Source organism: Orbicella faveolata, unplaced genomic scaffold (assembly GCF_042242905.1).
Source record: "Orbicella faveolata isolate gen_17 unplaced genomic scaffold, um_ofav_v1 contig_3, whole genome shotgun sequence".
NCBI classification, from domain to species: Eukaryota; Metazoa; Cnidaria; class Anthozoa; order Scleractinia; family Merulinidae; genus Orbicella; species Orbicella faveolata.
Window position 1 is genome coordinate 14,159,383 of NW_028301558.1, and position 21,819 is coordinate 14,181,201.

At 39.3% G+C, this 21,819-nt stretch overlaps 3 protein-coding genes across 3 annotated transcripts; all 3 read right to left on the reverse strand.

Moving 5' to 3' along the window:
* Positions 1–1,002: 1,002 nt before the first annotated feature.
* On the reverse strand, positions 1,003–6,065 carry LOC110048147 (neurexin-4-like). The gene is made up of 7 exons (XM_089298559.1): positions 5,924–6,065; positions 5,313–5,480; positions 5,026–5,136; positions 4,652–4,771; positions 4,146–4,236; positions 3,670–4,044; positions 1,003–2,061 (listed from the first exon to the last, which is right to left on the reverse strand). The coding sequence occupies exons 1-7, from the start codon at positions 5,990–5,992 to the stop codon at positions 1,337–1,339; spliced, it is 1,659 nt and encodes a 552-aa protein (XP_089154685.1). The 5' UTR covers positions 5,993–6,065; the 3' UTR covers positions 1,003–1,336.
* On the reverse strand, positions 6,011–8,697 carry LOC149106524 (uncharacterized). Its single transcript, XM_089298572.1, has 6 exons — positions 8,535–8,697; positions 8,034–8,147; positions 7,667–7,792; positions 7,386–7,482; positions 6,722–6,940; positions 6,011–6,300 (listed from the first exon to the last, which is right to left on the reverse strand). The coding sequence occupies exons 1-6, from the start codon at positions 8,628–8,630 to the stop codon at positions 6,011–6,013; spliced, it is 942 nt and encodes a 313-aa protein (XP_089154698.1). The 5' UTR covers positions 8,631–8,697.
* Positions 8,698–8,836: 139 nt separating this feature from the next.
* LOC149106525 (uncharacterized) lies at positions 8,837–12,527 on the reverse strand. Its single transcript, XM_089298575.1, has 3 exons — positions 12,044–12,527; positions 9,721–9,869; positions 8,837–9,079 (listed from the first exon to the last, which is right to left on the reverse strand). Exons 1-3 carry the CDS (start codon positions 12,129–12,131, stop codon positions 8,927–8,929), a joined length of 390 nt encoding a protein of 129 aa, XP_089154701.1. The 5' UTR covers positions 12,132–12,527; the 3' UTR covers positions 8,837–8,926.
* Positions 12,528–21,819: the final 9,292 nt, after the last annotated feature.

Sequence of the window (21,819 nt, forward strand, 5' to 3'; positions counted from 1 at the left end):
GAGGGGAGATTTAGGGCCCATTCAGGAGTCGAAATTTGCGAGTTTTTGGCTAACGCCGCTACGGCGTATTGTTCCATATTGACGAGATCACAATATTTAGGTACGTTTGAACTGCTTTGCACCAATGTTTGTAAAGGTTTGGTCAGTAAAAACTACACAAAACAGGGAAAATCAAAAACACCCTACCGCGTCGCTGGTCAGAAGGAACCGAAAATTGATTAAATGCAAGAATTGAAATCTCAAAAGCGGTACCTAAACTAAAATCAAAATGGCATTCACATTAAAGATCTGACCTTGCCTACTCAGATTCTAAAGTCAAATTTTCGGGTATCAGTCTGTGTTGGATGCAAGAAAAATGTTTTTGGAACTTATACACGACAATTTTATAACTAAACAACAACTAAATTTATACTCGTGGACTCGTGGGTGTAAAACGCGGACAATGGTACAAAATGCCGATTTTCCAGCAAAGTGACTACGTTGCAAGAACGGAATGGAATTTTCATGCCATAAATATCATTTGGTACAACTGCGCATCTGCTGTCACTCCAAGGTGGCTGGCATTGGAGGTAAGGGCTGCAATTGTTGCACATATTAATTCATCTATTCTCGCAAAGTTACGATTTCCAAGATGGCAAAATTATGGTAGTATATGCTTTTTGTTCTTACCGCATTTTAACGTCATCTGTGATCTATTACTGAACAGACGCACGGCAACATGGAATCTATTTGTTACTTAATGCATTTCATATAATGTAGTGACCCGCCAAGCAAGAACAATACAGGACGCTATTGAAAAGAATTACTTAAGACAAAGGCAGTTCTCGTGTGATGTCTGCACCGTGTTATTTAAGGATGCCGTGGACTATTTTACACTGGTACGGATAATGAAAACCAGGAAACGTTTTATTTCAATACAGTAGAGTGATTCTCTTGAGTCACAAGAGTGCAAACCAACTTTCCTCTAGTCACAAAAGGGTGAAAAAACGACAGCTTAAGCAATTCAAGTAGTTCCTCGTTTTATTCTTTCATTTGTGTCTAGTTACACTACAGTTCTCAACGAAGCTGTCATGTTTCACAGTTGAAATTAGGCTGCACAGAGTTTCCTCGCTTTATACCATGACAACGAAGTGAAAACCACATATCCCACATACCAAATAAACTCATTTCTTATCCTAAACTGTTTTTTTTTTTTTTTTTTTTTGCCATTTTTGCTGCTATGACTTGGATTGTAATCCGTACATTCCTACAAGAAGCTATACCTTCTGATGGGCTTGGCCAAACATTTTTGCATCTTAAAAGCTCTAATGTTGAGAAACCTGCATTAGAATAATGTTTATGCTATACCATAGCATTTCAGTTTTCCCAGTGTGTGATAACCTTGCTCACCGCTATCGCCTGTATCCCCAAACCTGAGCTGTTTAACTGGCAGATCTGCCTTGTCAGTCAGGAGACCGCTGTCTTCACGCCATACTGGGTTATCCCAATCACAGTTACAACCATGACTTGGGCTATCACATGAGTTGGTCATCCCGCATGCGCACTTACCACTGCCAGGTGACGCTCCGCCCCAGTAGGTCATCTTACTAGAATCACGTGACACCCACCAGGCATATCCCCCAGACATTGTTGAGCCATGGCACTCGTACTTGATAAACTGTTCACATTGTGACGAGACTCTGGTGAGACCCGCCAGCTGCGAAAGACTCGCTCCTGTGTAATGAATGTCACGTGAGTAACAACCTCCAGATTCACATCCTTTCACTGACATTCTGCTTTCACTGTCGTGACTGATGACTGTCACGCCAACTCCATTTTTGTCATCCATATCGCAGTAAACAGTAAACGGTGCCAGGCCTCTCAGTCCATCTGGATCAATTTTGTAATTTCCGCTTACACTGCTCAGGTATTTTCTGATCACCGAACAGGAACCCATAAGACCGCACTTAAAGCCATCTCCATTGTAACCATGGTTACACTTGCATGAATATGACCCACGTTCATTTGTACAACTGGCATGCTGATGACAGTCATTTGTATTTCTATCACATTCATTTAGATCTGTTGAACAGATAATATAACTATGAAGTTAGAAACGACGTTTAAAAACATATAATAGTAACTTTCAATCTTGTCACCATACTTTTCAATTAATGTTGGTTCATAAAATTTGGTTTTACATAAAGACAATGTCTCCTTGTTGAACTTTTATGATATTAGGGTGAAGTGGCTCACGAGTTCTATTCTACGAGACCGAAACAGGTCAGCCAAGTTAATTTTCGCTTGTAGAAAACGAGAGATTAGATTCGACACGGCAGAAATTCGACGTCTGAATCGGTATCGCATTTCTGTCGGATAATGCGACAAGACCAGTCGAACGTGCGGCAGAAATGCGGCAGCCGATTCAGACGTCGAATTTCTGTCGAATTGAATTCGTTGAATTGAATTCGACACGGCAGAAATGCGACGTATGAACCGGGCCTAACATAATTATGCGAGGTTGTCAGTTCACAAAGAGTGTCAATGAATACGGGTCAGTAAGATTCTGCTACGGCACGGCCTGCTGACGTTCCTTCGGCTGAGTTACAGTAGGCCGTGCTTCCTTTACAACCCCAACCAGCGCAAGCTCCGCAAGCTATTGAAAATGAAGCCCAAGTTGGTGCGTCCACGACCTCTGAACAAGGAACTTCTGTTGAGCAACGTGGTCGGGCGTCAAGTTCTACTCCTTCTAAGGCGGAGCCGTTACAGGTTTGTGTATTTCGAACTTTTGTCTGTAAAGTTAGTTATGGGGCAGTTTTGGTATTGCATATTGGAGGTCCAGTTTCTTTTATTTCACTTCTTTTCTTTGCGGGCTGTCGTTTATGCGTGCCAGTCATTTGTTATTCTCCTCATGCCGCTGAAACCCGGTAAGCGGGAATTTTCGACTGCGCGCGTGTAGAGGTTGTTTTTACTTTGTTTTGTTTTTGGTTTTTTGTTTTCGTAGGGGCTGTGTTGTACCCAATTGGGATTTTGTTTTATCCCTAAATTGCTTTCGTTTGGGGCTTTTCCGCCGGTGCGTTGAATGCTAATCCAGTTTAGCCCAAATAATGGGTACTCTTAGGCCCCCGTTTTTGGGATGGTTAGCTTGCCCCACTGCCTAGTAACCCTTTTAGAGGGTGGTGGGTGGGGAGGGGGGGGGGCATTTCTTTTCGTGGGTTTGGTGACATGAATGTAGCTGTCTGGCTTAGAGTTGTCTGAGTTGGATTTTTGGGTGCGTACGCGCTGGTGTTAGCGGATAGCTTCTGATCCTGGTCATTGTAAGAGGTGGTATCTTAGTAAGCACGGGTTTAAATAAATTTAGCTTTGCGACGGTTTAGGACGTGATGGGTTATTATTTCTGGGTCCACACTTAAAAAGTTAAAAAAAATAAGTGTTGAGGGCTGTTGAGGGTCCCTTCGTAAACCCAGTGAGATTAGTAGTTAGGTATCTGTGTGAGGCCAATAAGGTTTGAAATTGATATCGGGGTGAACCCAATGAAATTTGAAGTTGGGTATCTCTGTGAGCCCAATGAGATTTGAAGATGGTTATCTGTGTGAGCCCATGGGATTTGAAGATGGGTATTCTGTGCGCCTTAGTTCTGTTTATTTGGTTGGTCTCGAATATTCAAAATTCGTAATATTTAATTTTTACCTTTCTTGCAAGTGTAGGGATGACAATCACTACACTGCACGTCATTCCATTCATAGCCGTATTCCACACCAAGTGCCTGTACACAATCTTCTCCTCTGAAATTATTTGGCTGATTTTTGGCCCAAGCTGTAAAGTTTCTTTCTCCTCGATCCACCCACGTAAAGTTGCCCTCTATGGTTCTATCATTCAAGCCCAGCCAAGATTTGGCGCCGTTATGTCGATGCTGTAAATACACATTCTCTTCATTGCTGCTGACATCAACAAGGACCGAGTCTTCTTGTCGACATTTTTGCACCGCTGTGGTCCAGTTTGTACAACTGACACTTGTGAAGTAGCAGTAGCCATTAAAGTAGCTCCAACCAGGATCACAGATATCTGAGAAAAGAACAAATATTTCTCAGCGCTTTATGTTTAATAAATTGGGAGGGATTTTTTCTTGTTCAACTGGGCATGGTAATAAAATAATACTTTCTTACCTGTTACGACTGCATAACAAACTGACACTGGATCATATCTTGTTTCATACAGTTCTTTGACACAAGTTCTGAATCCAGACGTATTCATGTTCTACAAATATGAAACAAACATAATGCTATAGTTATTAATACTACTAATAATGATGACGATGACGGTGACTGTAATAATGGCAAACCTCGACTGCATGCGAAGTATTTGTAGTAATTTTACTGAACGGAAGCAAAACTTTCCGAAAGTAATAATCACTTGATCAGGCTACAATATTTGATAAACTAGAAATGTGAAATCAAACAAGAAAAAAAAAAACACTCAAGCTGATTTCTATCTGACTCGGTAACTAATAGTGATAGACACCGATTTGAACACCAAACAACAGATATATGACAATGAATTTCCTTCACAAAGGATGGAATCCTGCAAAAATGGATATTGCTAGAGCAACAGTATCACCCTCTTAGTTTTGTATCGGTTGTAAGTTAAAACTGTAGACGTAAGTATATTTTACCTCAATCCATGTTGTGATACCGTTATGAACTGGTGCCAAGTTTCCAATTGCTGTTGTGCTGTGATTGGCTGATATCAGGACTGATGGTGTAATGTTATAACTTCGTGCAAAATGCACAAACTATAGCATGAAAAAATTATTGGACCTTTCTATAACACTGTTTCTAAACATTATCTCTACATTTTATTCTTAATCTGTAAGCGCATTTTACACCGCAAATGCGCGCCATATTAGCGAAAAGTAATATTGTTAGTACACATATGGAAACGTAAATACTTAATTTATTTTCATCTAGATTTACATCTAGAGACAAAATTTTAGCTTTCTCTCTTTCTCACATCGGTAATTAACTTTGATTGTAGCTGTAAACTTACCTCGCAATAAGCGTTGTTGTTTTCATCTGTTGGTGGGTTTGTGTTTGAAAACTTGACAGAGCCATGTTCAGTGAAGAGCGGTTTGTGAAGTTTAGAAAACGCCAACCAGTTCTGTAGTAAAATGACAGGGATTTAGTATAGGAATTAAAACAAAATTTTCTAGACCTCCCTGTCTAGAAAAGCTTCATGTAAAGCTGTGTCCAAGCATTTTCCAAATGGTTGAAGGTGGATAAACAGGTAATATTGACTGAATCATTTGTCGTGTTATTTTGTTATGAAGTACATACCACACTAATATCTTCATGTTTTCCATCAAAGTTTTGCAATTCTCGGAGGCAGACTTTAAATGAGTCCTTGGTTACATCCTCTGTCCAGATCAGCGCGGCATCATAATCCTTACCAGTCCTTAGATGTTCTGCTGTTATGAGTACTACAGGATCGTCCTTAAACTTGTTCTGAAAAAGTGCGAGGAGGAAATGTGAAATCAAATTAAATAACGTAACATCACTTTTCAACAGTATTCCTAGCAGAAAATGCACTTCAAACAATCGACCCAGTCACCATGAGATGTACATCACAAGTTGAGCCAAGACCATGGCGAGGACTTTCACTGAAAAGCTTTTCATACAGAATTTTGAGGCGTGATTGTCGTAGTTCGAGTGTGGACCAAGGAAAAATGCTTATCATTTTTCTCTTTTCACAACGACAGAAAAAAAATGATGTACCAGGAAAATAGAGTGAATCCAACGAGAAATCCGGTATAGTATGGTACAGCATGAAAATGAAGCCTTTGTCGAAAAGTTGTTAACTCGTTTGACTTATAATTGGACAAGAATTCTACCAGTCATCAATCAAAATTTCTCATGAAAAGAGAGAAAAGGCAGGCAGCTAATCCTACCTTGGGAAAAGTCACATCTGCACAGTTTGTTCCAGACCACCATTTCTGCATCTTGATTTCTCCCGTCATTCCTTCGGGCGGTGCTCCCTAATACGCCATCCAATCAACAGTCGCGAATGGATTAAAGTTCTTGCTCTTTCTACCAGATTGTATTGCGCAAACTGTAAAATTCTTTGTATTAATGTTTTCAGTCCAGGAAGTAATGGCGTCGTGTACAGTTTCAGAATCGTTTAGATTCATATGATTGACGGTTATCTGCACATGGACCTGTTTATCTGGATAAAAGCGGTATGGCGGAAAAGCAACCGTCTGGCAGCTTGAATCGGACCACTTTGGAACACGAAGAAGTTCTACTCGACCATGCACAATTGGGAAACCTGTCAATAAATTTAAAAAGTTAGCCATTCCTATCATTTCCTAATTGTCACATCTTATTTTAAGTAACTTACCTATACAAAGAATGTAGCGACAACTGAAATATTATCAGAGACCTGATATCTTTAGATTTTAATTTAGAAAGACTGCCTTATATGTAAACAGAAGCATATGTAAATGCGCGAGCAAGCACTGAATATGTCAGTGAATAAATACTTCATTGCAGCATATTTCTTTTAAAATTTCTCTCTCCGATTTGAAATATAAATGTTATGAGTCCCTTTCAGGTAAAGTTGCCCAATTAGTTTCAAACTACAGAAACCGAAACCACATGCGCTGGAACAGATAAGCCATCCACCTCTTGCGATACCAGATTAGAACAGACACGTACATTGTTAATTTAACACAAAAACCATTGCTTACCCTCACAGCTTCCTGGGTGATACACAAGATTATTCTCCAGTCCTCTACAGTAGTACAGCTCATGCCAGCATTTGTTGTCGTGTGTTGTTCCATTCGCTGTGCACACTGGGTCATGATAGGAAGGGCAGTCTTCGTAACACACACAGCGAGCTTCATGAGCGCTGAAAGTCTTACACACTCCAAATGATGGACAATGCACGTCAAGGCACGGGTTTAAGTCTGCAAAGCAAAACAATATTTTCGAGTTGGTTTGTGAGTGATAGAGGATACCACGTGGAACATTAACCCTTTTTTCTCATTTGAGAAACACAAGCCGTTTCGCCTTTACTACTGTATTACATTTCGATTTCATAACCGGGGAGTATACAACTAACAACTAATGATATCAGCAAGTGATCAAGTTTAAACTGAAGATTTGTTCCTAAATGACCCAATTTGTTATTTTAGTAGTCGTTCAAAATTCTTAGTACTAAAGGGTAGGTAGTCAATCGCTCAAAAAGCTGTCAACTCTTCTAAACATTATTTTTGGACACATAAACTGAAAGAATTCAGTGTGAATTTAATTTGTAAATGACTGAACCTTTCTCCTTCAGGATGACCGAGTGTGTAATGATGGGATTTAGTTTTATCCAGAGTAAGATGATAAATAGTACATAATACAAACCTCCAATAACAACATAGCTGACAGAGAGAGGGTCTTGTTTACTTCCTGATCCACTCAGGTCTTTGACGCAAATCCTCATGGCTGTCAGACCGACTTCCTAAAGGAGAGTGAAATATTAAACGTCAAGTGACCTTTTATAATAAACGATTTTCTTACATTGTTGATAAGATAAAGACTTTTTAGGATACTGTGTTTACTGTTTTTACCCGTTAGTTTCCGAGAGAATAACGAGAACAAACTGCCATTGATTGATAGGCATGCCAGACAGAGTTATGTCCTACCTCGACCCAGGCTGTTATTATGTTGTATTCTGGTGGAATGTGGTTCTTTACTTTACGATCGTAATCGTGATGTACAGACACAAGTACAACTGGTGACGCATAAAAGGTAGTGTTGAACTGTACTTGCTGTGAAGAGAAACAGAAAAGGCGTTTAAAAGAGTCAAATTGCAATTTTCCTCTGCAGTAAGATTTAACACCAAAGGAATATCAGAGAATAGTCTTCGTAATCGAAATTTTGTTGAATGCGATAATGTGTTTGTTGGATCAGCCTTCAAATTTGCAATAGCTGTTAATGTCAGACTTATCAGCTAAGATGAAAAACGTCTATGAGACGACTGACACCTGCCAATCAAATGACAGAACTTACTTGACAGAAGCCATAGTTATCGTCACTTGATGGGTTTCCCGTGTTGGGGAAAAACGCTTCTCCTACCAGCGTAAAATTAAACTCAGAACCATTGCCGAGGAAAGCAAACCAATCCTGTGAAGAAAAAAGAAAATATTTTAAGATGATTTTAACAAAGACATTATAAATTCTAAAAAAGCGGCAAACATCACCCGCATTAACGAAACAAAAGTATATAAAACGAGAAAATATAAGGAAAACAAACAAATTGTAGAATGAAAATTCAAATTGTAACTTAAGTATTCAGTTTTAAAAATAATTATCTCCAAAGCATATTGTGTAATAATCTAGCAGCAGATAAAGAAGAGCACTTTGAAGGGGAGTGGTCTACAATATGTTGCGATACCTAACTACCCTGGAAGACAATGGTTGTAGTAAATACTCTAATGTTTATTCGTAATCACATCTTCGCACTAACGGACTCTTAAAGTCTCAAAAATACCTTAACAAAATTTCACTTACCACAATTGTGTCTTGATGTTTTCCGTCAAACGGCAAGAATTCCCGGATGCAAACTTCAAAATTTCCAGAATTCACGTTCTCCAACCAAACATACATTGCGTCATCAGGCTTTGTGCTATGAGCGTACTTAGCTGAGACAAACACAGAAGGTCTTCCAACAAAGCTCTGTAAATTACACAAACTTATGTCACAATTGATAAATAAAAAGAATGTTCTTTGGCTAGTCATTGGGTACACACACACACAATCATGTACGGTTCTTTCCTTCCTGACGCTGTTGTTAAGTGTCTAACCTTTGGGAATGTCACTTTGTCACATTTGCTTTCTGTAGTCCACGGTCCTTGAAAAGTCACACTGCCATGCATCATTTTTGGATGATTTTGATAGGCCAGCTAGTTGATAATTCCAGTTTTATTTGATCCAGTCCCTGCTTCACGTGAACAGACCTCAAATCCACGTGTACTACTGGACTGAACCCACACAGCAGAAGGCGGGTGGACGCGTGAAAACTCTTCACCGTGGCCTATTGACACGTGCACGTATACCTAATGGGGTAAAAATGTATAAAATATGAGCAAAGCAAATTTCTTTAGCTAAATGAAGCCGTTTCACGACAAAAAAAATCACTCCTCAGTAAATATACTTCAGCATGTAGCAAGGGACATAAATTGACATGAAGTTAATAGCCTTATTTTCCCAGTTACAAAGGCTTTAATCGGACAAAATGAATAATTTTTATCTCTAAGTTAATATGCTGCTTATAGTTAATGAAAGCTCTTGTTTACGTCGACTGTGTGCCGTGATGCGCAATGTCTGTGATGTGTTAATAATGGCTTTAACTCCCTCGAATGATCTACAGGTCAAAATGAAGCCTTGGTAGATTCAGACGATTATCACGCGATTTGGAACAGTTGTAGAAGCTGTACTCAGCCTCTTGAGCTTACGTGGCGCTGCCATGCATATATATCTATAGACCACTTAACTACCCATGCACCACTGCTTGGAAACATAGTTGATGCAGAGGTCCTTCAACTTACCGTTCACAAAACCATATCTCAAAAAAAAAAAGAAAGAAAGAAGCAATTTTATTGGACAAACTTATGAATGTTATAAATTTCATTTGTCCCAGTTTGTCTCATATGAGGTGGTGTTATTTTCAGCCATTCAGGACTACTAGCACACTTACCTTGCCAGATCCACTAAACGCTTGAGGAAATGCAACGTTGGTACAAATAGCCAGTCGACAATTTAGAGGGGGTGAACATCCACTGCTACAGCTCCAATCTTGAAAAGTCTGCGACATGTTGAGCTTGCCAGTTTGCAGCAGAGAAAACCCTTAGCGGATAAAACGGTAGAATTGTGTTAGCTGTTAAACACGCATATTAAGTGTAAACAAAACACATGGACAGGACAATAATGGATAAATGCAAGTGAGACGCTATAAATATAAAACAACTGCTAGGTCAGTATGAAAGCCAAATCCACTTATATTCAGGAGTGGACTTAAGAGGGGCGGGGGGGGGGGGGGTGGGCGAGGCGCCCGCAGTCCCCTTATTACTTGTATTTCCGAAAAAAATTGATTAACCGTCTTAAATGCGGAATTTTTTATTCGGTTTGCGGTAGGGGAGTGGCTTTCGCTCTGCTGCAATTTCGTCAGCGTCCTCTATCTGAATTTTCTGGATTCGCACCAAGCATATAAATAAAAGACTCCTCTAAACAAGAAAGAGAACAATAACAAAAACAAACGAAAACAAACTGCCACGAGAAATTGCGGGATTTCAACAGGCCAAGATAAAAATAAAATTCAAAAAACAATTTTGGTCCCAGCCAAATTCACAAGGTACAGCCTGTACTTAAAAGGCCATTAGCGAGCTACAGCTTCCTCAGTGGCGTCTGAAATGCCAGTAAAACATTTAAGTGTCATTTTCAGTGATACGAATAAGTTTAAAAGTTCTGGAACGAACTAACATGGAAAGTTGAATAGACATGCGTGGCTTCACTGAATACGTATTAACTCGACAGTGACATCAGATCAGGGTTATTTTACTGTTTGCACTGTAAGCGACCCACTGATGAGAAAATGAAGTCAGAAAGTCTAACTTAATCTGTGACTTCAATTTTTAGTTAGAAAAAAGGTGGTTTTAACATTGCAGTGAAACCAAAGGAAAACAAATCACAGTTAAGCCTTCTTTTCGGTTGTTGAAGAGGATTTAGTGCTCCGCAGAACTAACGTGATAGGCTTTTTTTTATAAAAGCTGACATTCCTCGGAACCTGCCAAATGCATTAAACATTGAACAGTATCCACTTCTCCATGACAAAAAACTGCGTCAAAAATTTACGGTAAGCTTGCGCATGTAGGTTTTTTTTTTTGTATTTACAGGATGAGTTCCTGCACGTTCGAAAAGTTTTCAGGAAAACCGGCCAAGTGGCACTTCGACACCTTTTCCTGATTGCGAAGCCCGACTTAAAATACTCAAAAGTGATACTTTTACCTCCAGAACACTTCAACAACGGATAATACGGACAGTTTTGTGCAATTAACTCTCGCCCATCCCCCCAGCCACACCATTACGTCTCCCAAGGAACAGGTTGTGACCACTTTCCGAACCTTTTCATTTGAGAACGAACTAACGTTTTGAATTTAATAACACTCACGAAAAACTAAGACGATGGATTAAGTATCTATGGAGAAAGCAAACAAAACAGTTTAATTCATCTTTGCAAGTCCTGCTCCTCTCTGGTGCGATAATACAATGAGTCAAACGTATCAAGTTGAAACTGAAGAGTTTCAGCTAGCTAGCTAGAGACAATTGTACATGATCAAAAGTTTTATCGCTAGAAAGTAGGTTAACAGCGAGCGTCACCTTTCAACGATGTCCTTCCATAGTAAATATCTCCTTTTACCTGAGACTACTGTAGTTTGTCCGTGAGAAAAAAAATGCCAAAGCTGGCTACATCTCTAACTGAAAAACGTCGCAAATAGGTTAGTTTTGGAAAGTGCTCTGGATGTATTCACAGTCACTAAAAAATGAAACATTATTCGGGGGGCGAGTCGACTTAAGTCCGCTGCCAATATGATAACGTCGATGATAAAGCTTAGTTTTATAACACTGCTGCTGTTTTCGACAAAGAAAATGTCTTTCTGAAACGGCACGAATATAAAGTACTACGAGTTAACATTGAATAAAAATATGCGTAGCATTTTACACAAGAAGAGCTAATCGATCCGGATCGAGGAACATCTTTATCGAGTCTATTTCCTCGGATAACAATAGCAATTATAACCGAACTATGGGATTAATTCTTGAAGAAACAAGTTTCTTGGCTTTTTATGGAAATGCTTGATTTCTAGGAATATACATGACCAATAAGAAACTTTTAAGAAAGTCTCTAAACTTCCTAATGATTGTAAAAGAACAACGACATAACCTAAAACAATGCGTTTTGAGCTGTTTTGCATTGTATGTAAACTGCTATCCTATAAGTTATGTGAGAATCGTAATCTTACCTTGAACGGTAAAAGTAACATTCATAACCAGGAATAAAAAAACCAGCAAAACTGAAGGCGAAGATGGAGGACACATTGCCAAGCGCATATTGTCGAGTCTGGAGGGGAACTGTTTTCCGGGTGTGTCAGAGTGTTATTTTATCAGGACTCTTCAAACTGGCATCATACGTAAGCAGAAGGAATGTGTCTCTTGAATACATTGTTTGCAACTGGATTTGTACAGGTCAGATTAAAGTCAGACTGAAGGTGCCAGGTATTAAAACATTCCTGAAATTTTGACACGACTTCAGTAGGAAACGCACATATCGTGCAAACATTAGTAGGTACAGAAAGAACATCAAAGTGGGGTACCTGTGGTACATATTAAAACAACGCGGAAGCTTTATAAGCACACGTTGACGGTGCTTCAGTTAACTATCAATGTGATGTGATTGGCGGTGGTTAAAAGTTTATTCGTGGCTGGCTTCGTGACCAGCTTCAAAGAATGTCCTCAAAAGATTACAAAAATATTCTGTCATAGTGTGCAATAATGTAAAGGGCAGGGTGGGGCGATACGTAGTCACAAAAGAGATAAGCAACAGATAACAGGGTGGGATGAGATTGTTTTGAAACAAATAACTGGCACAAAACATCTTAATGACTGGAGCAGTTAAAAGCTTGATAAGAAGTAACACGCAAACTGCGGTGATAAACATGGCAATAAAACGCATGTTAAAAAACAAAGTTCATTTACTTGACGTTTCGTATGTTTCAACATACATCTTCAGAAGTGACCGTTGGGAATAGAAGTAATAACTAAATTTCAATTTAAAATAAGTAACTAATTAACAATTACAATGACAGAAGCTGAGAAAAATTTGCATATAAGCAATGCAAACTAATAAAGATAAAGCTTTTCGCTGCTTACATTATCATTTAGGGTGGGTTTTTAATTCCCTTATTAGCAGAGTCTCTTTTATCTTGTAATGTGTATCTGTCCGACCCTTTGCTAACATATCAAAGTGGTCCCATTTGAAGTTGTGACCAGTTGACGTGACGTGGTCTGCAATAGCAGAAGCACGACAGCTACTCGTGATCGATTTAAAATGTTCAGTTTTTCTGTCATGCAATCTACGTTTTGTTTTTTCCAATGTAGAAATCCTGGCAGTCCCAACAACTAGCCTTATACACAACTTTTGACAGTTGGGAACGGGTGATCCTATCTTTGTAGGGAAATAAAGACTTGATGCGATAAGCTTCTGTCATTGTAATTGTTAATTAGTTACTTATTTTAAATTGAAACTTAGTAGTTACTTCTATTCCTAACGGTCATTTCTGAACTGAAGATGTATGTTGAAACATACGAAACGTCAGGTAAATGAACATTGCTTTTTAAAATGCGTTTTATTGCCATGTTTATCACCGCAGTTTGCGTATTATTTCTTATCAAGCTACGATGGCCAAAGAAAAAGAGTATTTACGACAGTTAAAAGCTTACTTAAGGGATTGACGCTAAACAAATATCACATTATCACAAAATGGGAAATGATCATTACAGACAAAGGTACATCAGGGAACTTGCGGCCTGTAAATGCGAGTACGCAGTGAAAAGTACAAGCACCTACCCAGTACTACATTTAGAATAAGGAAACCTTGAGTTTCTAGACATTGTACAGATAAGACTTGAACAAAATATATTTCTAGCATGTGCTTTTGGTGGAGCTGAAAGGCTTATTTCAAAGGGGATTTACAGGTCAGGTTATAGTTACCTGGGGGAACAATTCCAACAACAACTCTTATCACGGAATGAATAAAGGACTCACCTTGCAGTTGAAAATTAAAGCAAAAATTCTTTCCTACTACTTTGAAAATGAATCGCATCGGTACAATGACTGATGGCAGGCGGGAATCTCACATCAGTCTTTCTTTCAATAATCGGGCGCTTATTCATGGTGCGCTGAAAAGGGGCCAAGTCAAGACCTTATTAACATATTTACGCGGCACTAATCAAAGCAAACGGATTAGATACAGCACGCTTAAGCACGTTTCAATGGCTAGCAAATCGTGCATGATAATCGCATAGCTTGAGTACGGTAAACATCGCTTCGCACGAGAAATCCATTTTTAGTGGCCATGTTACAAAACAATTGAGTCATGCTTTTTAAAGCATAAGCTTAAAAGCTGTAGCTATGGATGCACCTGGGAAGCTTGGAGAGCACTCAAGAAGCTAGAGTTACTTTCGGTTGTACCTATAGAGTAACTCGCACGCTTCTCAGGTCGTGCTCTCCAAACGTCGTGCGTGCGTCGGAATTCGAAGATGCATGTATCATAATTTTAAATGATACATCTAGAGTCGAGGATCACAAAAAGGCTATCTAAAAGATAGAAAGTGAAGAAAGTGAGAGAGGTGTAAAATGGAGTGGGGGTAGGTTGAAGATTGCTCGAGGCATTAGAGAGTATCAGAAACTGTTGAGCGTGGAGACTGAGAGGGTGCACTGAGGGTTACATCCTCTCTTGACGGAACCACGAGATTGTAAAAGCAAGGCCAAGAATTTTTACTATCTATGAACATTTGCCATGGATCTCATCATTATTGCATTATTGCAACAATAGTCCATTGTTCAAATTACCAAGACCATGCGAGATCGTTCAGCCTTTGAGCAAACACAGAAATATCATGGACATACGACATGTATCAATAAAATGGAGAGCATGATTAAAAATCTTTATTTTGATTACAATTAATAAACTTTTTAGTCATCTTTTTTTGTGATCCTGTATCAGCTTCCCTTTGATTCTTAAATATTCAAAGACTCAAAGTAGATGTACCAAGGCGGGCAAATTTATTGTACGGATTTAGAGAATCTACTTAAGAAAAAATAAGGCTTTGCATTTAATACCTTGAGAATCTCTTTCAAACAGCTCACAAAAGCCAGTGGCAGAAAAGGATCTGTCCGATCGGTTTATTCTTAAGTTGTTAATTGCGTGGGAAAGGTCACATATCTTGCTGTAAATAGTTATTATTTAGCAATGAACCTGGCTATCCGGATAATATCCGTTTAATTGGACCTAGGATTATAGGTTTATACGCAGTGGAATTTAAAAGTAATCAGTGTTAGGTTTAGCATAATTCTAAGAATAACAATAGGTAACCTCTCACGCTCGTTCAATCCCCTACGGTTTTTATTTTGCTCCTGCTCTTTAAGATCAGAAGAGGAAATCAAAGGTCTTTGGAGAGACTAGTATCTTCGATCGAGAAAGAAAGGGTTATTATCTTTACATAATTTTTGTGTCTCTACAAATTCAGAGGGTCATGGTATTGTTGTAAAAACCTAAAAATAACCATCCTGCAGTGACTTCTCCTATGAAAATGAAACAATTTTGCAGCATGTCTACTACACAGATATTGTCATCATAATCATTATCATTATATATACCAAGTTGCCTCGACTTTTCTTATAAATTTGTTATTAATACTTGGACTGCTATTCTCCAAGATATCAGCGTTTACGCTACACCATAGCACTTCAGTTTTCCCAGCGTATGGTAACTTTCCTCACTGCTACGTACTGCCTGTATCCCCAAACCTGTGCTGTTTAACTGGCAGATGTGTCTTGTCAGTGACGAGACTGCTGTCTTCACGCCATACAAGGCCAAGCGCATCACAGTTACAACCATAACTGGGTTCCGCACATGAGTTGGTCATCCCGAATGCGCACTTACCACTACCAGGAGATGGACATCATTCATACCCGACGGGCCTCTCGGTCTCACGGGACCGGGATCTGCCAGCATTCTAATATCCCCTTTTATACCCATCGGTCTTGACTTCCTACTGGTCCATGTTTGCCAGGAGGTCTTTTTAATCCGGGTCTCCCTCGGGTTCCCTCTCATCCTTGTCTTCCTGTGTTCCCTTTTGGTCCTGAACGGCTGAGCGTGTGATCTTTAGCACAGACTTGGTTTTGCAGAAGACCAAGTTCTTGTTTGATCAATACAAGATTAATTAAGGTTGATTTCTGCTGTGAATCGCTGGATGAAGAGGGTCTTAATCTTGAGATGGTTTCTTGTTCACCTGAAAAAGAATGTTAAGATTGCACCATTCTTTAGGATTCAACGCTCGCTGGGATGCTATTTTAATAATAAAAGACTGCCTCAAGCGGTCTTTCCTTTGCGCTTCTGTTGGGGAGAAATTCACTAAAGAATAATAATGTCATACAACCCTGCACGAAGAGAAAGCGTACAACAATAACTGTAACATTACACAGGAAGTTATACAACTACAAATATCATCTACCATTGGTCGGTTGCCAATAACCGCCTGCAGCCATCTCTCTCCATCTTCCCTAGTTTTGATGAACTTTTCGAAGGATTTCTGTCTCCGTTATCACAGAATGTTCATCCATCCATCCATTCACTCATTCATTCATTCATTCATTCATTCATTCATTCATTCATTCTGTTTATTTTTGCCTTTTTTACTTAATGTACAGTATTTATAAATATTTTAATGTGAGGCGAGATGACCTCTAGAAACCATCAGGTCACCTCGTACGTAACAATACGGTTACATAAATAGTGCGACAGTGTGCGGCTTTGCCAGTTCAGTAATTATTTTATTATAAACTCTAGCAGTTTTTTCTTAAAATTGGGAAAACTTGACAATGAGGTGATTGAAACAGGAAGGGAATTCCAGATCTTTGGGCCTTAGTAAAGAATGTTACTGAGTGTGATATCAGTCGATGATGTTCTAGTATTCTGAGTTCCACGTAAATTAGCGCCATACAATCTATAACAAACAACAGCAAGCCTGACCCGGAACACAAGTGGTCCAGTGTTTGTCTTCTGTTCATCTGCTTTTCTCCTTGATCTTGTTGTTTCATTGTTTATACAAGGGCGCCACACACTTCCGATACCAAACTCTTCCTCAAGACGTTTTTTCATTCTCGATCTGAGCTGCTTACAAATCACTTCAGTGTGGGTTTATTCAGAGTAAAGACGATTAGAAGCTGCAGCGTCCAAGTTTCACTTTTGAAAGTGTAACGTGACTCTTGACGTTAAACGATATGAATTGAAAATAACTTAACTCGTCTGAGCTTGTCCATCGAGAGGAAGTATATTATAAACTTACTCCAGTGCGGTTAAAGCTATTTACCGCAGCCTGCGTGAGTATTTCACTGAGCTGGAGAGTTGGTGCACGTACTTCTTGGGATAAATTGTAACAATAATAACACTAATGTAAAATGTTACTGTGAAGTAGACTCCTCAAGAAGATCCCGTTGCTTTTATTTGGCTACAAGTGGTTACTATCTTACGCAGCAAGAACGCCTTTTCTTTTTAAGTTTCTAGCAAAGGAAACCTTAGATAATGGGGGGGGGGGGGGGCGGGGGAGGCTGCAGCCCCCCTCTCTCCCAGTTACAGATTTTTTTTGAAATTTTTCGGGCAAAACGGTGATGATTCGGCCAAAAGCTACTGGGGATAAAACATTATAAAAGGTAGTCAAAGCCAGGCTCGTAGACTACTTTCTCTGCCATTTGACTTGTCAAGACGAAGTTAAGGTCAATTTATTTAAGGATCCAGAGAATCTGTTTCGAAAAAAATGGAGATGGATATTACTTTCATCAACAAAACAATGACAGAATCAAAGCAAACGAAGACCTAGACTTTTAGTTTTGAATGGCTCCACAATAAGAGCCGTTTAAAAATTTTCTTGAACTTCTCGCACGAGGAAGAATTTACTGTTTATTTTATAAGTTTCTGATTTTACTAGGCTGTCGATCGAGGTCATAGAGTATACGAGGTTTCAAAATAACTACAGTGGAATCCCGATTTGTCGAACCCTCATTTTTTGGAACCCTCTGATAACTCGAAACAAAAGTCGTTTCCCTCTCCTCAATCAAACACTCTAACTTTACCCCAGATTTCTCGAAATATCCGAATTTCCGTTTCCCTTGGAGGCTCGAAAAATCAGGATTCCACTGTAATTTTGGAATGATAAGAGTTTTATTAGACGTGAGAATTGTGAACGTTTTTGTTTTTACTGCGATTTGAACGCGTTTGTACAATGCATGCTTTCGGGCGCTGTGTGAAGGTGCCCATACGCCTATACCGATCATTGGCGGTAAGCACAGGACTGACTGCGTGGGCAAAAGCACGACTGGGTTCGATTATGTACCTAAACGATAGCAACTGAAAAAACTGACTATTTTTGCTTAGGTTGCCTAAAGCACGCCCCTCGAGAAAACGTAAAGCGAAAAGCAAACACACTAAACTGGCGAGTCATTAGAACATTCACTTGTTGTACCTTCGTCATCGTCACTAAAAGGGAATTTTGTGGCTAAAATAGGGGCGATAAGGAAGGCGCATTTATGAAAAGATTTGATTGGTCTACTAGAGTACTGATTGATTTTGCTTTAGTTTTAGCTTCATAACAGCTAGTGGAAAACCCAGGTGATGAGAATAAAAACAAATCATGAGTCAGTACTGCACTTGAACAAGATTACTGTGCATCCAAAGGGTAGCTGAATCTCATTCTGTCATACATTGTCACAGGTGCATGGACTCTCGGAGACTTCTCCTCAATCAGCTCTTCCACTGGTGGAATATTCATATTTTGTGAAGCAGGTAACGTGAATGTAATAAAGCTTCCACTGGAGCACTTTACAATCACCCGCTTGCCACAGACAATGACGCTTCCACGCGTAGAATTTGTTTTAAAATTTAGCAAAAGGCTGCAGTTTATCCATTTCTGTGAATTGTCGTATGGTACTCTTGATAATTAGGATGTCTTAGGGTGTCTTAGGATAGGGTGTCTTGCAGTTGAACAACACCCAGTCTCAAAGGTACATCATCGAGAATTCTTAGTAGCATGGTTGTGATAATTACTGCGAACACAGAAAAACGAATAGAGAAATGAGTAAGATAAGGCTAAGTCACTAATTGCACTTCACTAAGACTGATCAACAATTTTGACAACAAGCCAATTCTGAAATCTAACTGAAATACAAACATTACCTTTAAAATTTTCGAGAGCCCGCAGAGATTCATCCACGGTAATGTGACGAAAATTCCGAAACAGAACCCGCCATTAATTCTATTTGTCGTCTTGTGACCAACTAGTTATCAAACCAAATGAGTGTTTGAGAATTTTTGTCTCTTTTCGTTTTAATACAGTGATGGAACTCTTAACCCAGCTGGTGTCAGATTCGGGAGTGTGGAAATTTATAAAACAGGTCAGTTGAAAATTTGACTATTAGGGGGCATTTAAACACACATTCGCCTGGTATCAACACTAGGCTTGAAAGTTTTCTCTAAACTGATTTCATGACTTTTTTTCATTTTTTGTGGCTACCTTTCTTAACTGTGCTGATCAGTAGATACTGTATCTCTAACTGCTTTCTAACTGAACTGTTGCAGTGGAGAAATTCGACGATGAGGAAGACAGTCTGTGTGTTGGTCAGCAAACCAACGATGGAGAGCGCGTTGTAGTGTTCCTGAAAATGGGCAACGGGTTTAGGTAAGAGAACATTTACTCACCGAAACGAAAAGAGGATAAGCCATCACTGAGCGATGGGTAAAGAGGAGATAGTAGAATCCTATTAATATGAGATTCAACGGGACACCAAAACTTGGTCCGCCGTGTTAACGGCGTGGTCCTTTCAAAGGAGTATTTAAACACAGGAAATTACTAACTTAAGTTTTATTCGGCCAAACTGGTGGTGGTCATAATGAGGTAACCCTGATGCACGCTTGCTTGCACTGTACAAAGAATGTACGAATCGTGTTTTGCCGATTTCCTCAGCCAAAAACGTTTTCGATGTTTTGGGTGCAATTTAAAATCTAATGAAGAGAAAAAGGTATTATCAGTTAATTAGCCAGTCAGATTACGAGAAGTGAACTATTTACTATCTTGCTAAAGTTTCCACGAAGGCGAATAAACTTTGGAGCAATACTAGTTGCTGTATGTACTGTATATACCCAAGCGCAACTGATTTTACTGGTGGTAGTATTGTCTCATATAAAGACGGCCGGTGGTCTTTTCATAAGTTACTTTAAAAGTTCTACTTGCAATTATTTTTTATTATCAAAGAGTAGAAACAGAGTAGAGGAATAATTGTCAAACTTTTCCTGACTCCCAACACGGTACAACATTCCAAACGTATAATTCATGGAGAAATTCACTTCTCTATTGGTCCGTCAACTTGGTCAAAACAAGCCCAGGTACTGAAAATCCACATTAATTCGTAGTTCCTGTCAAGTTATCTAGTTAATGTTCTACGGCTCCCTGGCATAATTTCGCATCCGACTGGATCTTTGTTTTTTAAGTCTAGTCTTTCCATTTAGTGTACGCTTCAAACTAGACCCTTGACAACGCTTGAAAGCGGCGTCAGTGAAGTTGCCTCAGAAAAGCTTACTCAAAATTGGCCCGAGAGTCCAACGGAATCAAACTGTGATGACTTTTTGTTCTCAATCCGCCGAAACCGGAAGTGATATCGGTGATGCACGCACGTGCTTCTACAATGATTTGGAGGAGGGGGGGGGGGGGCGGTTGGTTGTAAATCCTTCTTGTAAATTGGCGTTAGGTTCCTATGAAGCTTGTGCTGTATTTCTAGTAATTATTTCATTGGTACTGAAATTAATTCCACAAATACAATTCCACGGTTGGCAGAGGGGTGGGGTGCACTTCCCTTGCTGCAGAGAGCGTCGAGATAGGTTTCATCAGTTTTTTCCTGAAAATTAAATTACTTTAGGGATAGGTCTGAAGTTTCTCTTACAAGAGAATTAAAAAATCGTTCGAGGGGCCGAGAGGCCGACGATGGATCTACGCAACAAATTTCAGACGAACCCCAGCAGCAGCTGGGCCCACTTGTCACTATGTCATTAACAATGAAGGCAAATTAAAGAAACCGCAGCCATCCACTCATTGTAGTATGTAGTCATCATATAGTACACACACTGTATTGGTTGAAGGCTTGGAAATTTTATTAAAAAACAAAAAAGATAAGTATGCGTACAGCCACACAAACTTATAGTCTGAACTTACCGTACCATTTCTAACTTGTTTGGTTAAACTGAAATGAAACGTCTTAGATACTTAAATATTCGAATTCCCACGGACCAAGTGACAAATATTTGCATGCGCTTAATCTCCGTGCTTCAACAAAATTCACCGGCCATGGCCAAGGCTGTGGTCATCACTAAATACCCCCAATCCATGAAAAAAAAAGTCTAAATTTCGAATGAAATTGCACGTCATACCTCTTTGCTCATAAACAGAACTGGGATAAATATTTGTGCATATTGTTTTCTTCAAGTACACCCTTGGCCGATTTCATTGTCCACTGAAAAATTATTTGCATTATTAAAACCCAATTCACTAGTAAAACTTCCTGTTTTCATCAAGTATTGCGTCCAATACTGAATGTCATATACATCTTTAACTTACTTAACGTACTCCTTTGTTTTAACACTTTGGCGGATCCACGGTTCACTGACAAGTATTTCAAACTGCTAAATCATCGTACTTCAAGCTCAAGAACCAGGAATTTCTAGTTGTAGCAGCCGTGTCAATACACAGTCCATGAAAAAAAAAAACGAGAAATAAAAGAAAAGAAAACACTTATTCTCTTTAAGCCTCATTCTCCAGGGTGTGATTAATGATACCTTTGCGGCTCCATAACGTTAAGCATACATTTCTAGATACACCCTTAAAAACAGGTTCAAGTGGCATAATTACGCTTGGGTGACACATCACCTTAGGGCAGGACAGGTCGGTTCCCATCTATAATGCAAATATTTTT

Bases quoted from the DNA above. Each gene is read 5' to 3' on its own strand.
- LOC110048147 (XM_089298559.1), bottom strand. From the start codon at position 5,992: ATGACGGGAGAAATCAAGATGCAGAAATGGTGGTCTGGAACAAACTGT. The intron at 5,137-5,312 runs GTATGTACTTCA...ATTTTACTACAG, and splicing joins AACATGAAGATATTAGTGTG to AACTGGTTGGCGTTTTCTAA. The intron at 2,062-3,669 runs GTAAAAATTAAA...TCTGTTCAACAG, and splicing joins TCCCTACACTTGCAAGAAAG to ATCTAAATGAATGTGATAGA.
- LOC149106524 (XM_089298572.1), bottom strand. From the start codon at position 8,630: ATGTATGTTTGGTTGGAGAACGTGAATTCTGGAAATTTTGAAGTTTGC. The intron at 8,148-8,534 runs GTAAGTGAAATT...TTTTCTTCACAG, and splicing joins AACATCAAGACACAATTGTG to GATTGGTTTGCTTTCCTCGG. The intron at 7,793-8,033 runs GTAAGTTCTGTC...TTCTCTTCACAG, and splicing joins ATAACTATGGCTTCTGTCAA to CAAGTACAGTTCAACACTAC.
- LOC149106525 (XM_089298575.1), bottom strand. From the start codon at position 12,131: ATGCGCTTGGCAATGTGTCCTCCATCTTCGCCTTCAGTTTTGCTGGTT. The intron at 9,870-12,043 runs GTAAGATTACGA...TTATCCGCTAAG, and splicing joins TGTTACTTTTACCGTTCAAG to GGTTTTCTCTGCTGCAAACT. The intron at 9,080-9,720 runs GTAAGTGTGCTA...TTACCCCATTAG, and splicing joins CGTTTAGTGGATCTGGCAAG to GTATACGTGCACGTGTCAAT.